This window comes from Cebus imitator, unplaced genomic scaffold, assembly GCF_001604975.1.
Source record: "Cebus imitator isolate Cc_AM_T3 unplaced genomic scaffold, Cebus_imitator-1.0 Scaffold221, whole genome shotgun sequence".
Classification (NCBI taxonomy): Eukaryota; Metazoa; Chordata; class Mammalia; order Primates; family Cebidae; genus Cebus; species Cebus imitator.
In genome coordinates, this window is record NW_016107536.1 from 3,182,401 (window position 1) to 3,199,058 (window position 16,658).

The following is a 16,658-nucleotide window of genomic DNA, read 5'->3' on the forward strand; positions in this document are numbered from 1 at the left end:
TTTTTACGTTGATATTTTCAAAAGTGATGACCTTTGTATCCTGGTTGGGGATCTTTTCTTTACTCAGTGAAATGTGTTTGCCTCATTCTTGTGCATATGAAGAAATTAATCAGTGACATCCGCGACTATCATTTGAAAATGCTTTTTCTAGATTCCACAGTAACCTGTGACATTTATCTTCAGATTCTCTATTCCTCAGTGATGATCTCTGTCTATAACAGAGTCTTAGCTCAGCAGAGTCTTAGATTTGACCGTCTTAATCTGAGATTGGTTCAGCTTTTGTTTCATAAGGATGTGTACCAAGAAGAACCTGATAAGGATACTTCATTTGCTTTGGAAAAGGTGTTCTGCGCTGGGTAGTTATTTTCCTTCATCATTAAAGCCCTGCAGTAGTTGCCATCAGATTTTTTTTTCTGTTTTACCTTTTTCCTATTTTGCTTAATAAGGAAGATATTCATTGAGAAAAATAGATGCCAATGGAACTATAGGCTTAAACAACATTAGCATATGTATCATTGATATTATATACAGCCTGAGGGTCCTGTAGTGAGTACATAACTGAGGCCATCTTTAGTATTCTGAGTAATAGCCTGGTTCCTCATTGAATTGTTGCAGAAATGCTTAGAAGGGGCAGCAAGAAATGATGGATGTATTAAAATATTCCTTGCGCCTGGTGGTGCTTCTTAGAGGTGCTTTGTACTTAGCTGCCTGAAGTAAAATGGCTTTGCTCTCATCAAGGACACCTGCATTTCATTGTCCATCTACCATTGCCTTGGAAGGACCATTGAGGCTGATTTGTTCTGTGACCTCTTCAGTCGTTCCTGATTCACAGTTTTCATTGACCAACTCCCTCTGGTTTATTGATGAGGGGGTGGTGTCTCTCTTCACCATGCCCCAAATGGGAAGCTGGACAGGGTGAGAAAGGGGAAGGGGTGGAGAGGAGGAGACTACTCTTTATCAGTCTGCCCGGTGTTAGTCATAGTTCTAGTCCCTACACAAATTCTCCTTTTGGGGCTTCACAAAACCATATGAAGAATGTACCGTTGCCTCCCTTTTTCAGATGAGGAAGCTGTGGGAAAAAACTCCTCATGATTATATACCATAGACTTTTTGTTCTGTTATTTTGTTTTTGTTTGTTGAGACTAGGTCTTGCCCTGTTGCCCAGGTAGTACAGCGGTAAAACCACAGGTCAATGTAGACTCAACCTTCCAGGCTCAAGCCATCCTCCCACATCACCCTCTCCCTCTCGGGTAGCTGGGACCCCAGGCACAGGCCATTATGCCTGGCTAATTTTTATTGTTGTTGAGACAGGGTCTCCCTATATTGCCTAGGCTGGTCTCAAACTCCTGGGGTCAAGCAATCCTCCCACCTCAGCCTCCCAAAATGCTGGGTTTACAGGCATGAGCCACCATGCTGGAGCCTTGTTCTGTGATTTCGAATTGCCTTGTTTCTGCTTTCCTGCTTTAAGCATTTCATGTAAATTTAATCTCATATTTGTGTAAATGAGATGGCTTCTAAGTCATCACTTGCTGCCAATGAGGCAATCAAGAAACCATAGTTGAGTTTATGTCTGAGAAATATCCCTCCAGTTCAAGACATTTACCTATTCCATTCACAAATATATATAATCTTTACAATAGAGTTTTTTTCTTTTTCTTTTCTTTCTTTCTTTTTTTTTTTTTTTTTTTTTTGTAACAGAGTCTCACTGTCATGCAGGCTAGAGTGCAGTGGTGCCATCTCAGCTCACTGCAACCTCCACCTCCTGGGTTCAAGTGGTTTTTGTGCCTCAGCCTCTCAAGTAGCTGGGATTAAAGGTGCATGTGCCATGCCTGGCTCATTTTTATATTTTTAGTAGAGATGGGGTTTTACCATGTTGGCCAGGCTGGTCTTGAACCCCTGGCCTCAAGTGATCTGCCTGCCTCGGCCTCCCAACGTGCTGGGATTACAGGCATGAGACACTTCACCTGACCAACATAGAGATTTCTAAATAATAATGAATGCATTGATTATAAAATCCTCGCTTCTCGTACACTTTCTAGAAAATGAAGTTAAGAATCGTGTAAGAGCATGCTCTTAGGGAGTACAGTTGGTGAGAAACAAAGCTGATGTCCTAACCTGATAGCCCCTGTCATAGATAGATCTGAGCAGAGAGGTGGTGTGATGGTCATCTCATTGTAGAAAGACTGATTTGGAACTTACTTTTAATGATCAGCCTAAAACCACAGATTTTGCTTCTTGGTGTTATACCTATTGTTGAAGATGATTTTCTAGTCCTTGTAGTCCAATGTAATTAAAGAGCACCAGAAAATGAAATGTGCTTGGCCTTCTAGGACATCATTGCAATAAAGCCAAGATGAAGATAAAGGATGAGTAATGCCTCTTTAGTTTTTATAGAACACACATCTGAAAGTAGGCAGATCAAGATCATAATGGAAAAGAAGAATTGTAATCATCTGGTTTTTTTCTTTTTTGAGACAGAGTCTCACTCTGTCACCCAGGCTGGAGTGCAGTGGTGCAGTGTTGGCTCGCTGCAGCCTCCACCTCCCAGGTTCAAGCTATTCTCCTGCCTCAGCCTTTTGAGTAGCTGGGATTATAGGCATGCGCCACCATACCCAGCTAATTTTTTTTTTTTTTTTTAATTTTTAGTAGAGATGGGGTTTTACCGTGTTGGCCAGGCTGGTCTCGAACGTCTCACCTCAAGTTATCCACCTGCCTCGGCCTCCCAGAGTGCTGGGATTATAAGCATGAGCCACAGTGCCTGGCCGTAATCATTTTTGGAATATTATGAATAGCATACGCCTCCAATTGGGATTTCATTCTGTGTTTGCTGGATCTTTTGTAGATTCTATCAGGTGACTATTAAAAAATATAATGTTGTAGTTACTCTTCAGGGGATTGTGATTTGAGGATTCATGAAATAATCTCATTCATTAGAAATATTCATTACTTGGCCAGGCTCAGTGTCTCATAGCTGTAATCTCAGCACTTTGGGAGGCCAAGGTGGGTGGATCACATGAGCCCAGGAGTTCGAGACCAGCGTGGCCAACATGGTGAAACTTCACCTCCAGAAAAAAAATTTTTAAATTAGCCAGGTTTGTTGGCACATGCCTGTAGTCCCAGCTACTTGGGAGGCTGAGACTGGAGGATCACTAGAGTCTGGGAGGTCAAGCGTACAGTGATCCACGATTGTGCCCCTGTACACTGGCCTGGTTGACAGACTTGAGTCCCTATCTCAATCAACCAATCAATTGAAAAAATAAATATTTATTACTTACTAGCCTACAGACTTTTCATCTTCAAAACTGATCGCTCAGTTTGCAGCCTGTAAGTCTGCTCTGTTGGTTTCTTATTGCATAATCCCAGGACTTTAGTTTTCTTCCCTCATGTAAGCCTGGTTTAAAAGAAAAAGCCAAATCAAGGATTCAGTAAAATGCAAACTATTTTGTCTTGTCTACTTGGCTCTGCAAAATTATACTTTCCTGTTATAAACAGTAAGCTGCTTAGGGAAGAATTCCAGCAATTTGTCTCTCCCATGCTGTACATGGCAGCCAGCGAGGCAACGTATGTGCAGCAACTCCCAGTTCTTGTTTAATTTCCTCAGTCAAAACAAGAGATTGTGGTGGTGCCTGCTGGTTCAAAAATGGCACAACGTGTTTCTTTTGCCTCTTCTCATTACCCCGTGAATCAGAAGATGTTAGAGCCAGAGGGACCTTTGAAGCCAGTTCTGTTTTACAGATAAGAAACAGAGGCCCAGGCTTAGTAGCTCATTCAAGGTCACACAGTGTGTAAGTGGTAACGTTGAGTCTTGAATCCGTTTTGCTTACCCTAAGGTATTTCTTGGTTTCCAGTTTCCCTAGCTTTCTCTACAACAGTTATTCATGTTCTAGACAGAAACTGTGGGCCTACTAAGTGCATTCGTTGTATTCTTGTTCTTGAAATAGCATCAGACTCGCAGACAGTGTGATTACCAGTCACTTATGTGTATGAGAAAGCTTGGTTTGGGAATTAGGGTGGGTCATTTAAAGAGAGAAATCTAGGCTCTTCTCTTTGTTTCTGGGCTATTCCAAGGCATATCTTCACCATTATGGACTGATTTTGTCAAATGTGATGAACAGACCAGCTTTATAACAGCTTTGCTGCTTGCAAGCTGGGTTTTACCCTTCTGAGCCTCAGCTTCCCCATTAAATAATGTGACACCTGGCATCCATGCTGTACATTTGCAAAGATATATATAAAAGTGAACTATGAAACACACTGGAAATATGAGGTGTATTAAGATATGGAGGGTATGCTACCAAAGACAGGAGTTGGAATGAATAGATGGATGATTTCTGTAAGTGATGGGAAATCTTGTTTGTGCTTTTGCCCAGAGACATGAAACAGATTGTACAAACATCTTCTAAGCAGTAACTTTTGACTCCAGTGAAAGGCATTGTTGCAGGGATGTGCTTCTAACATGAATCTCTTTGAAAGCTTAGATTGGAGAGGCAGGTTCTCTCCTGTGATAAACCAAATGGCTGGAGAAGTGATTTTAGTAACCCTTTCTTGAATGGTGGGAAATCACAGCTGCTTCTCTGGTGGAAAGCAGAAGTGTGTTTGAGTTTGGGGAAGAAGTGGGGGATAACTGAACTTTTTGATATTTTTTTAAATAGAAGGAATAAAAATATGTGTTTTTAAAATATATTCTTTTCTAAAGTCATTATTATGCCTTGAGTACTTTCTTTGGGACTAAGCCTGTGCCTTGTAATGAGAAAGACACAAAGGTAATAGGTAATGAAGTCCCCAGTCATGGGGGGTTTCCTTATAATTAATGGCAGACAATTATACAAGACTGTCTGTGATTAAAAACCCAAACTGCACTGGAGAGGGAAATTGTCATGGGATGTTAGAGAAGAAAGAGATCCACGCAGGTAATAGGGAACTAGTAGCCATTTGTTGAACTGAATTGTGGATGTTGAGATTTGGATTGTTACTAAGTCAAGACAAGCTCTTGTTCTAGGCAAGAACAAACCGTGGACTGATTTCAGAATTGAGAGGAGAACATATGAATCTTCACTGGAGAGTAGGTTAGAATTTTGCAGATAGTGGAGACAAAGATGGATAATTATGGGCTGGGACAATTTTGGGGGTACTTTCAGTTAGGCCTAGAGATCTAGGTTTGTGTGTGTGTGTGTGTGTGTGTGTGTGTGTGTGTGTGTGGTGTGTTTTCAGCAGTCCTTGGTAGGTGTTTGAGGTTGGAGCTTCCAATGCAGGTGCTGCCTTTGAGAGCTTCTGCTTACTTCCTAATGACCAGAACCAGGAAGAGGTGAAACTTGCTCATTACACAATGCATCATGACTCAGTGACCTCACTACTTCCTGTTTTCATTTGAGAAGGGGGTCAGTGGAAGGGAGCCTTTCAGCATAAGGCCATGAATAGGGACTAGGAGATGTCAAGGATGTGAGGTCTACCAAACTAGCAGGCAGAGCATCTGCATAAACCAGCAGACCAGTGAAGGAGTTGAACACCAGTGGAATAGCAGCAGTGGCCCAGTGACCCATGAACAGGTCTAGAAATTGGAAATAACTCCTGCTTCTGAATTGCACGTGATGTCTCCTAACCTATGTCACCAGCCAATCCTGGCTGTGAATTCATAGTCTAGTCCATAAGCTCAATAGTAAAATAAATTCCAACATACTTTGTCCTGGCTTCTGTGCCAGGAGTGCAGGAGAGCACTACTTGGATGACTCTCTTTATCAAGAAGAGGCCACTGGAAAAGAGGTGGCTGGACATGTGCTCCTCCCTGCTCACTGATAGGCTGACCATGATATAGCCAAGCTGCAGGTGCACGGTGCACCACAGGCTCAGGGAAGAGCTGGGAAGAGCTGCCACTGGCGATGACAGGGACGCCTTTCTTCCCTGTGGGATATACTGATGGATTGAGTGACTATCTATTCATCAGTGTGGATGATCACTCATCAGGCCTGCAGAGATGGGAGCCTTATGAGTTCCTTGGATTGTCAAGTTTGTAGCTGGAGCTGAAGGGGGTTCATTTTTCCTGGAGAGATCCCTCATTAGTAGAGTGAGGGTAAGAAGTAAATCTACTTAAAAAAAAAAAAAAAGCTTCCATGAAGTCTAATTTACATACTATAAGAGCCACCCATTTAAAACATATAATTTAATGATTTTTAGTAAATTTACAGAGTTGTGTAAATATCACCACAACCCAGTTTTAGGATGTTTTCATCTCCCCAAGAAGCTCCTTAGGGCCTTTTGTGGTCAACACCATTCCCCTCCTGCAGTCCCAGGCAACCAGTAATCTCCTATATTGCCTTTGATAGATTTGCCTAATTCTGGATGTTTTGAATAAATGGGATCATAAACTATGTGGTCTTTTGCATCTGGCTTCTTTCCTTTAGTATAATGTTTTGAGGTTCATTCGTATCGTAGTATGTTTCTGTATTCCGTTTCTTTTCATTGCTGCATAGTATTCCATTGCATGGGTATACCGTATTTCATGTATCCTTTGATCAGTTAATAAATTATTTCCCTTTTTTTTGGCTGTTGTGACTAATGCTACTGTAGTGGAATTCAGTGGCTGCTGTGACAAATCATACACTTGATGTCTTCCAACAGTGGAGGTTTATTCTTCCACAGTTCTGGAGACAAGAATTAGGAAGTCAAGGTGCAAACAGGGCTGTGCTCCCTCTGGAAGCCCCTGGGGAGATTCCATTCCTTGCTTCTTCCAGCTCCTGGTGGATACTGGCCTTATTTCACTTGAGGTCACATCAGTTTAATCCTAGCCTCCATCTGCCTATCACCTTCTCTCTGGTGTGTCTCTCAGCTTTCTCTGTTTCTCTCTTGTAAAGATGTATGATTGCATTTAAGGCCCACCTTGATAATTCAAGGAAGGCCACTCCTCTCAAAATCCTTAACTTATCATTGGTCATTAGAGAAATGCAAATCAAAGCCGCAATGAGATACCATCTCACAACAGATAGAATGGCAATCATTAAAAAGTCAGGAAATAATAGATGCTGGAGAGGATGTGGAGAAATAGCAATGCTTTTACACTGTTGGTGGGAGTGTAAATTAGTTCAACCACTGTGGAAGACAATGTGGCAATTCCTCAAGGATCTAGAATCAGAAATACCATTTGACCCAGTAATCACATTACTGGGTATATACCCAAAGGATTATAAATTATTTTATAAAGACACATGCACATGTATGTTTATTGCAGCACTGTTCATAATAGCAAAGACTTGGAACCAACCCAAATGCCCATCAATGATAGACTGGCTAAAGAAAATGTGGCACATGTACATCATGGAATACTATGCAGCCATAAAAAAGGATGAGTTCGTGACATTTGCAGGGATAAGGATGAAGCTGGAAAATATCATTCTCAGCAAAGTAACACAAGAACAGAAAACCAAACACCACAAGTTCTCACTCATAAATGGGAGTTGAACAATGTGAAGACATGGACACAGGGAAGGGAACATTATACACTGACCTATTGTGGGGAGAGAGAGCATTTCTCCTCATGTAGATGACGGTGTGATGGGTGCAGCAAATCACCATAGCACATGTATACCTGTGTAACAAACCTGTACATTCTCTACATGTATCCCAGAACTTAAAGTATTAAAAAAAGTAAATCCTTAACTTAATCAACTCTTTTGCCTTACAGGTAACATACACAGGTTCCAGGGATTTGATGTAAATTTCTTTTGGCGGGGAAAACTTTTCAGCCCACCACCATAGCTCTGAACATTCACATAAGATTCTTATGTAAACATATGGCTTCATTTTTCTTTGTAGATACCTAGGAATGGAATTGCTAGGACCTATGGTAAATTTATGTTTAACTTTTTGAGAAGTTGCCCCACTGTTTACAGGAGGAGCTGTATCATTTTACATTCCCACCAGCAAGGTAGGAGAGTTCTAGTTTCTCCACATTCTTACATTCTTGTCAATTGTTTGCCTTTTTTAAAAAAAATCATAGCCATTCTAGTATGTGTGGAGTGGTATCTCACTATGGTTTTAATTTGTATTTCCCCATGATTAATCGTATTGAACATCTCTTCATGTGCCTGCTAGCCATTCATACATAATTTTTGGCAAAATATCTGTTCAAAGCTCTCGCCTGTCTTAAAATTGGGTTGTCTTCTTTTTTAGAGTTATGAGTTAGTCTCTTGTTTTGCACAACCTGGCCCAGCCATTGCCAGCCCTAAGGACTGTGGTGGCTGAGGTCACCTTGATTAGGAAGTGCCATGGTAACCCAGTTCCACAGGGTACCTTGGGCTGGGGCCAGGCACCATGGTTGCACCATGCCCTGTGTCAGTTTGTCACTGGAGGGTGGATGGGCCTCACAGGTGGCCTCTTGCCATCAGATACTGTGTCATGGAAGCCAGGACATGGCTTGTGTTTGTCCTAGAGATCATCAGTTCAGTGGTCTTGCAGGCTGGCATTATCTGATGAACAAGGTTCCTGACCAACAGAATCCCACAATGTATTCTCATTATAGCCTGATTCTTTCCTAACACTTACCACAATTTTAACTAAATAGTTATTTCTGTGATTATGTATTTGGTGTCTTTCTTCCTTCTACTAGACTGTTAAGTTCCCTCGGGACAGGGGCCATGTCTATGTGATTTGCCCCTCTATCACCAGTCTCCAACACAGATCATGATACGTAGCAGGCAACTGATGGATATTTGTTGGATGGAGGAAACGAGTGTCCATTCTCTGTTTCACAATGGATGATTCACATGAAATTATTAAATAGAGAGTTGTTTGTTGACCGAGTTGTTCACGAATCCCTGCATGTGCCTGTAGTGACATGCATTCTGATTTCCCTTTTTTATTTCTCATTTCCAGCGATCTACAACTACAATGCTTCTCAAGATGTGGAGCTCTCCTTGCAGATCGGTGACACAGTTCACATCCTGGAGATGTACGAGGGTAAGTCTGGCTGGCCTTCTGCCAGACAAGGGCAAGGGAAAAACAGTGTAAGTTACTTATTAAAAAGGCACTTAGAACAGACATCAACATGCTTTACTTCCTGAAGCAGAGCTGGTGAAAATTCAGGAAGTACTTGGGTGACACAATTTTGAACAGAGTATGATTTCAAAACAGCCGGCTGAATACATGAGCACAGACACCAGGGTAAAAGCTCATGCATATGTGAAGGGCATTGGTGTGGCCCGGCCACTTGGGCACAACAGAAGGATCAGCAATGGAGCTGGCTCACTAGGAGACACTTGGGACGTTGGCCTGGCAGTAGCTCAAAGGAAGCACTGCTGATTAAGGGTCCCTTTCTATTCAGCACTAAATGTTCCCAGGTTGGGGGAGAAAGTCTTTCTGGTGTTGCTGAGATTCTTTTAGAAAAATTAGGTCAGGACTGCAGCAGGTCCAGAAAGCCTGCTTGTATATTTCCTTCAACTAGGTCAGGCGAGGGTGGTGGTTCCGTTAACCTGTTAGTGGGCTGCAGGGTCGTACTCAGGACTGCCTCTTTGCCTGCAAAGCACCAGTCATGTCTGTACCTACTCCACCGCTGGCTTCTAACTTTACCTTGGGTGTCTCTAAAACCTAGGAGAAGGCTTCCTCCATGAATCCACATTTTTAATCCAAACCTCCAGAGCATGACAAAAGCATAGTCAGACCACTGAAATTAAGACCAAACCAAGAACAACCTTTAGGGTCCAGTTATTCTCCCTGAAGGTTAGGGTACAAATGAGGTGGAAGTTAGGCAGATTTGACAGGGGCCGTGCATTTTCCGGGTCTAGCCCCCATGTAAATCCTTGTGATGGTGAAATGGCAGAGATGGTCCTCTAGAGCCCCATGCAAGTTCCTAGGGCAGGACAGGAGAACACAGGATGAGAAAGAGGAGACAGGAAGGGAGGAGGAAAGAAAGCAGGATTTGTCCATAGAACAGCTAAATTATCTGCCTGGTTGCACGGAAGACTCTGTTATTCCTGCCACCTCCCTTTAGTTTTTGGCAGAGGGCTGGGGTTTCACATTATCCTTTTCCCTTCCACACAACTCGATGTAATCTTGTTGCTCCCAGGGGCAGAGAGAAGACAGACAGGGCTGTGTGAACTCTTCCCTTTCCAGTCTCTCTCTACTGCTCATCATCTCAGGCCCGCCAAGCATGAATTCAGAGTCTCCAAGACACTAGGGACAGTGTCGCCTTATCTTTTCCAGATTCCTGTGATTATGGAAACTACAGCTCTTCCAGTCTTACCAGCTCATACTTCTTTTGTCAGGAGGCCAGGTTAATTCACTCCGTCTAGCCTCAATGGATGTACATTTTCCTATTGTGCAGATAAAAAGTATATGTTCAGTTTTTCTAACTCTTCCATGTGGGCTTGGAAAGAATGTATATTTAAGGATCATTGAGTGCAAAAAGTTCTTTTCTTTTTTTCTTTTTGAACTGGAGTCTCACTCTGTCGCCCAGGCCGGAATGCAGTGGTGCAATCTCAGCTCACTGCAACCTCCACCTCCCAGGTTCAAGCAATTCTCATGCCTCAGCCTCCTGAGTAGCTGGGATTATAGGCATGCGTCAGCACACCTGGCTAATTTTTGTATTTTTAGTAGAGATGGGGTTTCACTAAAACCGCATTGGTCGCATTTGGCCAGGCTGGTCTTAAACTCCGAGCTCAGGTGATATCCCCATCTCGGCCTCCCGAAGTGCTGGGATTACAGGCCTGAGCCACCGCGCCTGGCCGCAAAGTTCTGTATATGACAATTAGGTTCTAATTTTGGTGTCATTTTTCGGGTTTGCTTTATGCTAACTTGTTTTCCTGCTTTTTCTGTTACTGATAGAACTGTGTTAAATCTTCCACCATGATTGTAGTTTGTGTCTGTTTACGGTGATGTCAGCTGTTGGCTTTATGTATTCTCACACTTGTTTTTAGGTGCCTGCTATTTTAGAATCGTTGTGTTAAGCAGTTGTAACTTTTAATTCCTGTTTATTAAACCTTTTATCATTGTCTTCATCTGTAGCAATATGCTATGTTTTACTCTCTGTTGTGTAAAATTTCAGCCAACTCACTGGCAAGTCCCAGGGCTTCAATTTGTGCCCTCCTGGCATCACAAGACCATCCGAAATGCTGCTCAGCTTCTCAGCTACTCAGGAATCCTTTCTCTTTCTTTTGGAGATGGAGTCTCACTCTGTTTCCCAGGCTGGAGTGCAATAGCACAATCTCAGCTCACTGCAACCTCCGCCTCCTGGGTTCAAGTGTTTCCCCTGCGTCAGCCTCCCAAGTAGCTGGGATTATAGGCGCCTGCCACCACACTTGGCTAATTTTTGTATTTTTAGTAGAGATGGGGTTTCATCATGTTGGCCAAGCTGGTCGCAAACTCCTGACCTGAGGTGATCTGCCTGCCTCGGCCTCCCAGAGTGCTGGAATTACAGGCATGAGCCACCACGCCCAGCCAGGAATCCTTTCTTAAATCAGCAGATGGATGTCCCAAGGGGAAGGCAGACCCAGATGCTGGGCTGGTCTTTTTAGGTTTTGGTCTTTTGCAGATTTTAACCTGGTCATTCCTTCACTGCTGTGTTAGTTCTTGTGTTTGTGTGCATGGCGGGGTTGGAGGAGGGCAGTGGATGTATTTGTGTGTATTGTTTTGTCAGGCTTTTGTAATTGTCCTACAGAGTTTGGGAGGAAAGAATGGAGAGTTGGTCTGAAATAAAGTAGACAATGTGTATTGTTTTTTGTTTTTTTTCTTTGAGACAGGGCCTTGCTCTGTCACCTAGGCTTGAGTACAGTGGTGTGATCGTAACTCACTGCAGCCTTGAACTGCTGGGTTCAAGCTATCCTCCTGCCTCAGCCTCCCAAGTAGCTGTGATTATAGGCATGTGCCACCATGCCTAGCTAATTTATGTATTTATTTATTTTAGTAGGGACAGGGTCTCACCAAATTGCTCAGGCTGATCCCAAACTCCTGGCTTCAAATGATCCTCCTGCCTCAGCCTTCCAAAGTGTTGGGTTATAGGCGTGAACCACAGTGCCTGGCCTAGATGGTAGCTTTAAATATGTCTTATAATTCTTTTTTTGCTTTTTTGTGACCTCAGCATATTTCTAAAAATAGTAAATTGCAGCACTTTGTCCTGTTAGGGTTCATAGCAATAGTAATTTTAAGGATGAGTGCAGAAGCTTACTCCTTAATCCTAGTACTTTGGTAGGCCAAGATGGGAGGATCCCTTGAGGCCTGGAGTTCAAGACCAGCCTGGGCAACATAGTGAGACCCAGTCTCTACGAAACATTTAAAAATTAGACAAGCATGGTGGCGTGCACCTGTAGTCTCAGCCACTTTGAAGGCTAAGATGGGAGGATTGCTTGGACCTGAGAGGGAGAGGTTGCCGTGAGCTGACCACACCACTGCACTCCAGCCTGGGCAACAGAGTGAGACCCTGTCAGAAAAAGGGAAGAAAAAGTGCTTTTAAGTGTGCTCACTATTTATACGTTATTGAGAGTTCTCCATTTGGCCAATGAACATTACTGAAGACAGCATCCCTATGCGTTGAGCTAAGGGGGGCCACTAAGCTTCGTTGAATATAAATGTAAACACAGACACGTTCATTTTGAATATCATGCACTTGAGTCCAAACAGTCCAAAACCCACAGTGCTTCTAGTATATTATCGTTCACACTGCAGGATGCTTGTAGGATGTACTGGCCCATTTGACAATCACACAAAAATGGTTCATTTCTTCAGTTATGGTGGTCCAGAGGCTGCAGTCCTGCCAGCAAGAAACCACCCTGCTTCTTAATTGCTACCATAACATTTTGCTGAGTCATCTCAAAGGATGTCAGTGCCTGTTCTTTAAAGTGAGCGCATGTCAAGGTGTGAATGGCGAGGGAGATTGAGAACACTGGAGCCGGCATCATTAGCTTACCAAGTTCATTGACCACTGAGTGGGAGGTCAGGCTGACAGAGAGATTACAATATTGCTTTATATTTTTAATAGTGCTTATTTTATGGGATTAATTTTTAAAAGCATGCCTACTTTGGCAGATGCCCTGTGATAGGTCCTTGTATCTGCTAAGCACTTAGAATTCTTGGCTGGATTCTCAAATTCCTTTATTATTTAAGGCAGCTCAGGACTAGGCAGGGACAGGAGTGCTTTGCAAACATGAAATGCGATGGGAATGCTGAGTAATCACTTGTCTTCTACCCCTCCTCTCCTAGTCCCTCTTAACCTTAGAAAAATAAACAGAATGAAAACACCAACCGTCCGGCTGGGCAGAACTGAAGGGTGACACTGGCACTGTGTTATGGCCCCGGGATTCCTGTCTTCCAGCTTCCTGCCAGAGCTGACTTTGGGGCGCTCCCTCTGCACCCTACCCCACCCTGCCCTTAAGATGTCTGCATACCAGATCTGTGTGTGTTTTTCCAGCGTGGACATGAATCCACCCAGACAGAAAAAATGTTTTTCTCCCCACAGCCCATGACAGAATACTGTTTTTTGATTCTCCTTTTTCTGTTTCCTGCTTCGTGGTTGGATGAAAAATTTCAAAGCATGATGGCTCCTTGAAGGCAAAGCCTGCTTCTCCCTCATCTGCAGATACTGTGCCTCCCTAGCTCCTGGTATACATAGGTGCTCAGCAACAATCTATTGAATGATGATGATAAAACAGGAGACCATGGCAAGCTGGTGTAGAGTAAGGGGGTCAAGGGTCACCTCCACAAAACCTTGGATATTACAAGGCAAAGGCGCTGTTCCTTCTCTATGAGGGAAACACTGAGGGTTCCGGTGTTTTTCTGTCCTCTGCGATTATAGGAGGATTTAGTCATTGCTTAAGTTTTTGTTTTTATTTTATTTATCTTTTTTTAGAGACAGGGTCTTGCCGTCTCCCAGGCTGGAATGCAGTGGCATAATCATAGCTCACTGTAGCCTTGACCTCTTGGGCTCAATGGATGCTCCTGTTTCAGCCTCTTGAGTAGCTGAGACTACTGGTGCATGCCACCATGCCTGGCTAATGTTTTTACTTTTTTAGGAGAGATGAAGCCTTGCTGTATTCCTGGCTGGTCTGGAACTCCTGGCCTTTAGCGATCTTTCCATCTTGGCCTCCCAGAGTGTTGGGAGTACAGGCGTGGGCCATCGTGCCTGACCTTGTGGGTTTTTTTGTTTGTTTTTAAATAACAGCTTTCTTGAGATATAATTCAAACACCATTCAATTTACTTATTTAAAGTATACAATTCAGTGGATGTTTACTAAATTCACTACGTAGAGGGTTGCAGAGGGATGGGCAAACATCATCACTGTCTACTTTCTGAACGCTTTCATCATCCCGTAAAGAACCTCTGTACCAGTTGGTAGTCATACCTCCCCTGGCTCTAGGCAGTTTCAAATTCATTTCATATAAGTGGAATCACACGCCGTGTGGTCTTTTGTGACTGGCTGCCTTCATTTAGCATCATGTTTTGTATTAGTACTTCATCTTTCTCTTTTTTTTTTAGAAAGAGGGTATTGCCCTGTTGCTCAGGCTGGAGTGCAGTGGCATGATCATGGCTTACTGTAGCCTTGACCTCCTGGGCTCAAGGCATCCTCCTACCCCAGCCTCCTGGGTAGCTGGGACTACAGGTGCACACCATTACACCCAGCTCAATTTTTATTCTTTGTAGAGACAGGGTCTTACTATGTAGCTGTGGTTGGTTTCAAAATCCTGGACTCAGGCAGTCCTCCTGCCTCGGCCTCCCAAAGTGTTGGGATTATAGGCATGAGCCATTGCAGCCGGCTCAACTTCATCTCATTTCATTGCGGAATAATATTTAATGTGTAGGTACATTACATTTTATTTATTTTCATCAGCTGATGGACATTTGGGTTGTTTAGACATTTCAGCTACTATGAATAATACTACTGTGAAATTCGCATGCAAGTTTCTATGTGGACATATGTTTTCATCTCTCTTGGATAGGTACCCAGGAGTGGAATTGCTGGGTCATAGGGTAACTAAGTGTTTAATCTTTTGAGGAACTGCCAGATTGTTTGACCTTTGGCTGCAAAACAGGAGACCAGAGTCCAGATGAGAGAGCTTCTGTCCATCATCTTCTCTCACTCATTTGATTCTCTGGCCTTGCCCCTGAGCTTCATTTGTTACTAAACGAAGGAAAGAAGCAGAACTGACTGAGAAGGTATCTACTGCTTATTCATTATAAGTCTCCAGGAATTTTTAGTCTTCAGTAGCTTTATCAGGAAACAGAACTCCTTAAGGACGGAAGCGAGCGTTCTTGCTTTTCTTCATCTTTGGCGCTGGCCTGCCCACCGTCATTTGTGTGTCTTTGCTTCTTTTACCGTGGAGTGTATTTGGCAGCGAGGTAGCCGTTTATTACTGTGAACCTTCCTTTCCACCCCAGATCCATGGCAGAAAGCGCAGTGACTTCTGAAGATGCCCCGTGGTGAGGTCATTTATTCATTCAACATTACTTAGCACCAACTGTGAGCCAAGTACATTTATTGAGCATGAGAGACATTCTGGGCACTGTGGTTTTTTTTTTGAGTGACAAAATGCAAGTTCCTGCTCTCATAGGGTTTACGTTAGAGGGACAGACAAAAATAAGTAAACGGAGTCAGTAAACAAAACAATTGAGATAAGTGCTTACAAATGCTGTGGAGAGAAGAGGGTGATATTGCAGAGGCCAGAGGTGGAGGACAGCGATGGAGAGGGAGAAGGGCTGCTCTAGGTTAGGTGGTTTTGTCTTTGTCTAGGTTGACTGTCCCTGGGCAAGACACTGCAGCTGTCTTTGTGACAAGGTCATTTCATCTAAATTTGAGTCACTTTTTGAATAGAAATGATCAATGTAAGTGCTTTGAAAAGTGCATAGTGTCTGGTGCGTGTCAGGTTTCAGCAACCTGTTACCATGGAGCTCCCTCTCCTGTGATTAACCTCGCTCCAGTCACAAGTGGTTTTAGGCCTAGGCTCTGAGGTTCCGCTAATGCTGGTTTCCTGTGTTTAATTCGTGTCCATCCATTAACTCTTTTTCTGCTCCATAAATCACTTAGAAGCTCCCGACAAAGGGTGGCTGGTGTGCTGGGATTAGCAGGGATTTCTGGGGTAAAGGCAGCACAGTTGACTGCTGTTGGAACAAACACAATGAAATGTCTCAAAGGTGACCTGAGCTGTACAGAGGCAGGCACAGCACACAGTTTTATATTATTTCAGGGCAATTTGTAAAGACTCAAAGGATAGCACAAGTACTTGGACTAGAACCAGAGGAAATAGGCAAGCCTGAAAAAAGAAACAAAAAGAAGTGTTTGTATATGTACAGAAGTTCCCCAGAACACTCATGTTATTTCTTCTATATAGAAGGAGGCCGGTTTTTGAATGCACTGTAATAAAAAAATCTACTCCCTTCTAATATGGAAAGGAAAAAAATGGATTAGGACTTGAGCTATATGTGTTTTGAATCTCATCATTATAAAGCAGGCCTGTGTGAGTAGGGACAGAGGGCAGTGTTATGACAGGTAAGTTACATGGCAATGAATTTTATCTGCATGTTTGCCAAAACTTTTTAACAGAGACATAAAAAAGAAGAAAGTGGACTGGTCGTGGTGGCTCACACCTGTAATCCCAGTACTCTAGGAGGGCAAGGTGGGCGGATCACATGCGGCCAGGAGTTTGAGACGAGCTTGGCCAACATTTTGAACCCTGTCTCTTCT

At 43.2% G+C, this 16,658-nt stretch overlaps 1 protein-coding gene across 1 annotated transcript in view; it reads left to right on the forward strand.

Annotated features, from left to right (window-relative positions):
* DOCK5 (dedicator of cytokinesis 5) overlaps positions 1 to 16,658 on the forward strand; it is a 223,743-nt gene that overhangs the window by 45,776 nt on the left and 161,309 nt on the right. The window contains exon 2 of the mRNA XM_017549772.2: positions 8,866 to 8,949. Coding sequence (XP_017405261.1) covers positions 8,866 to 8,949 — 84 coding nt within the window. The remainder of the gene's footprint in view (positions 1 to 8,865; positions 8,950 to 16,658) is intronic.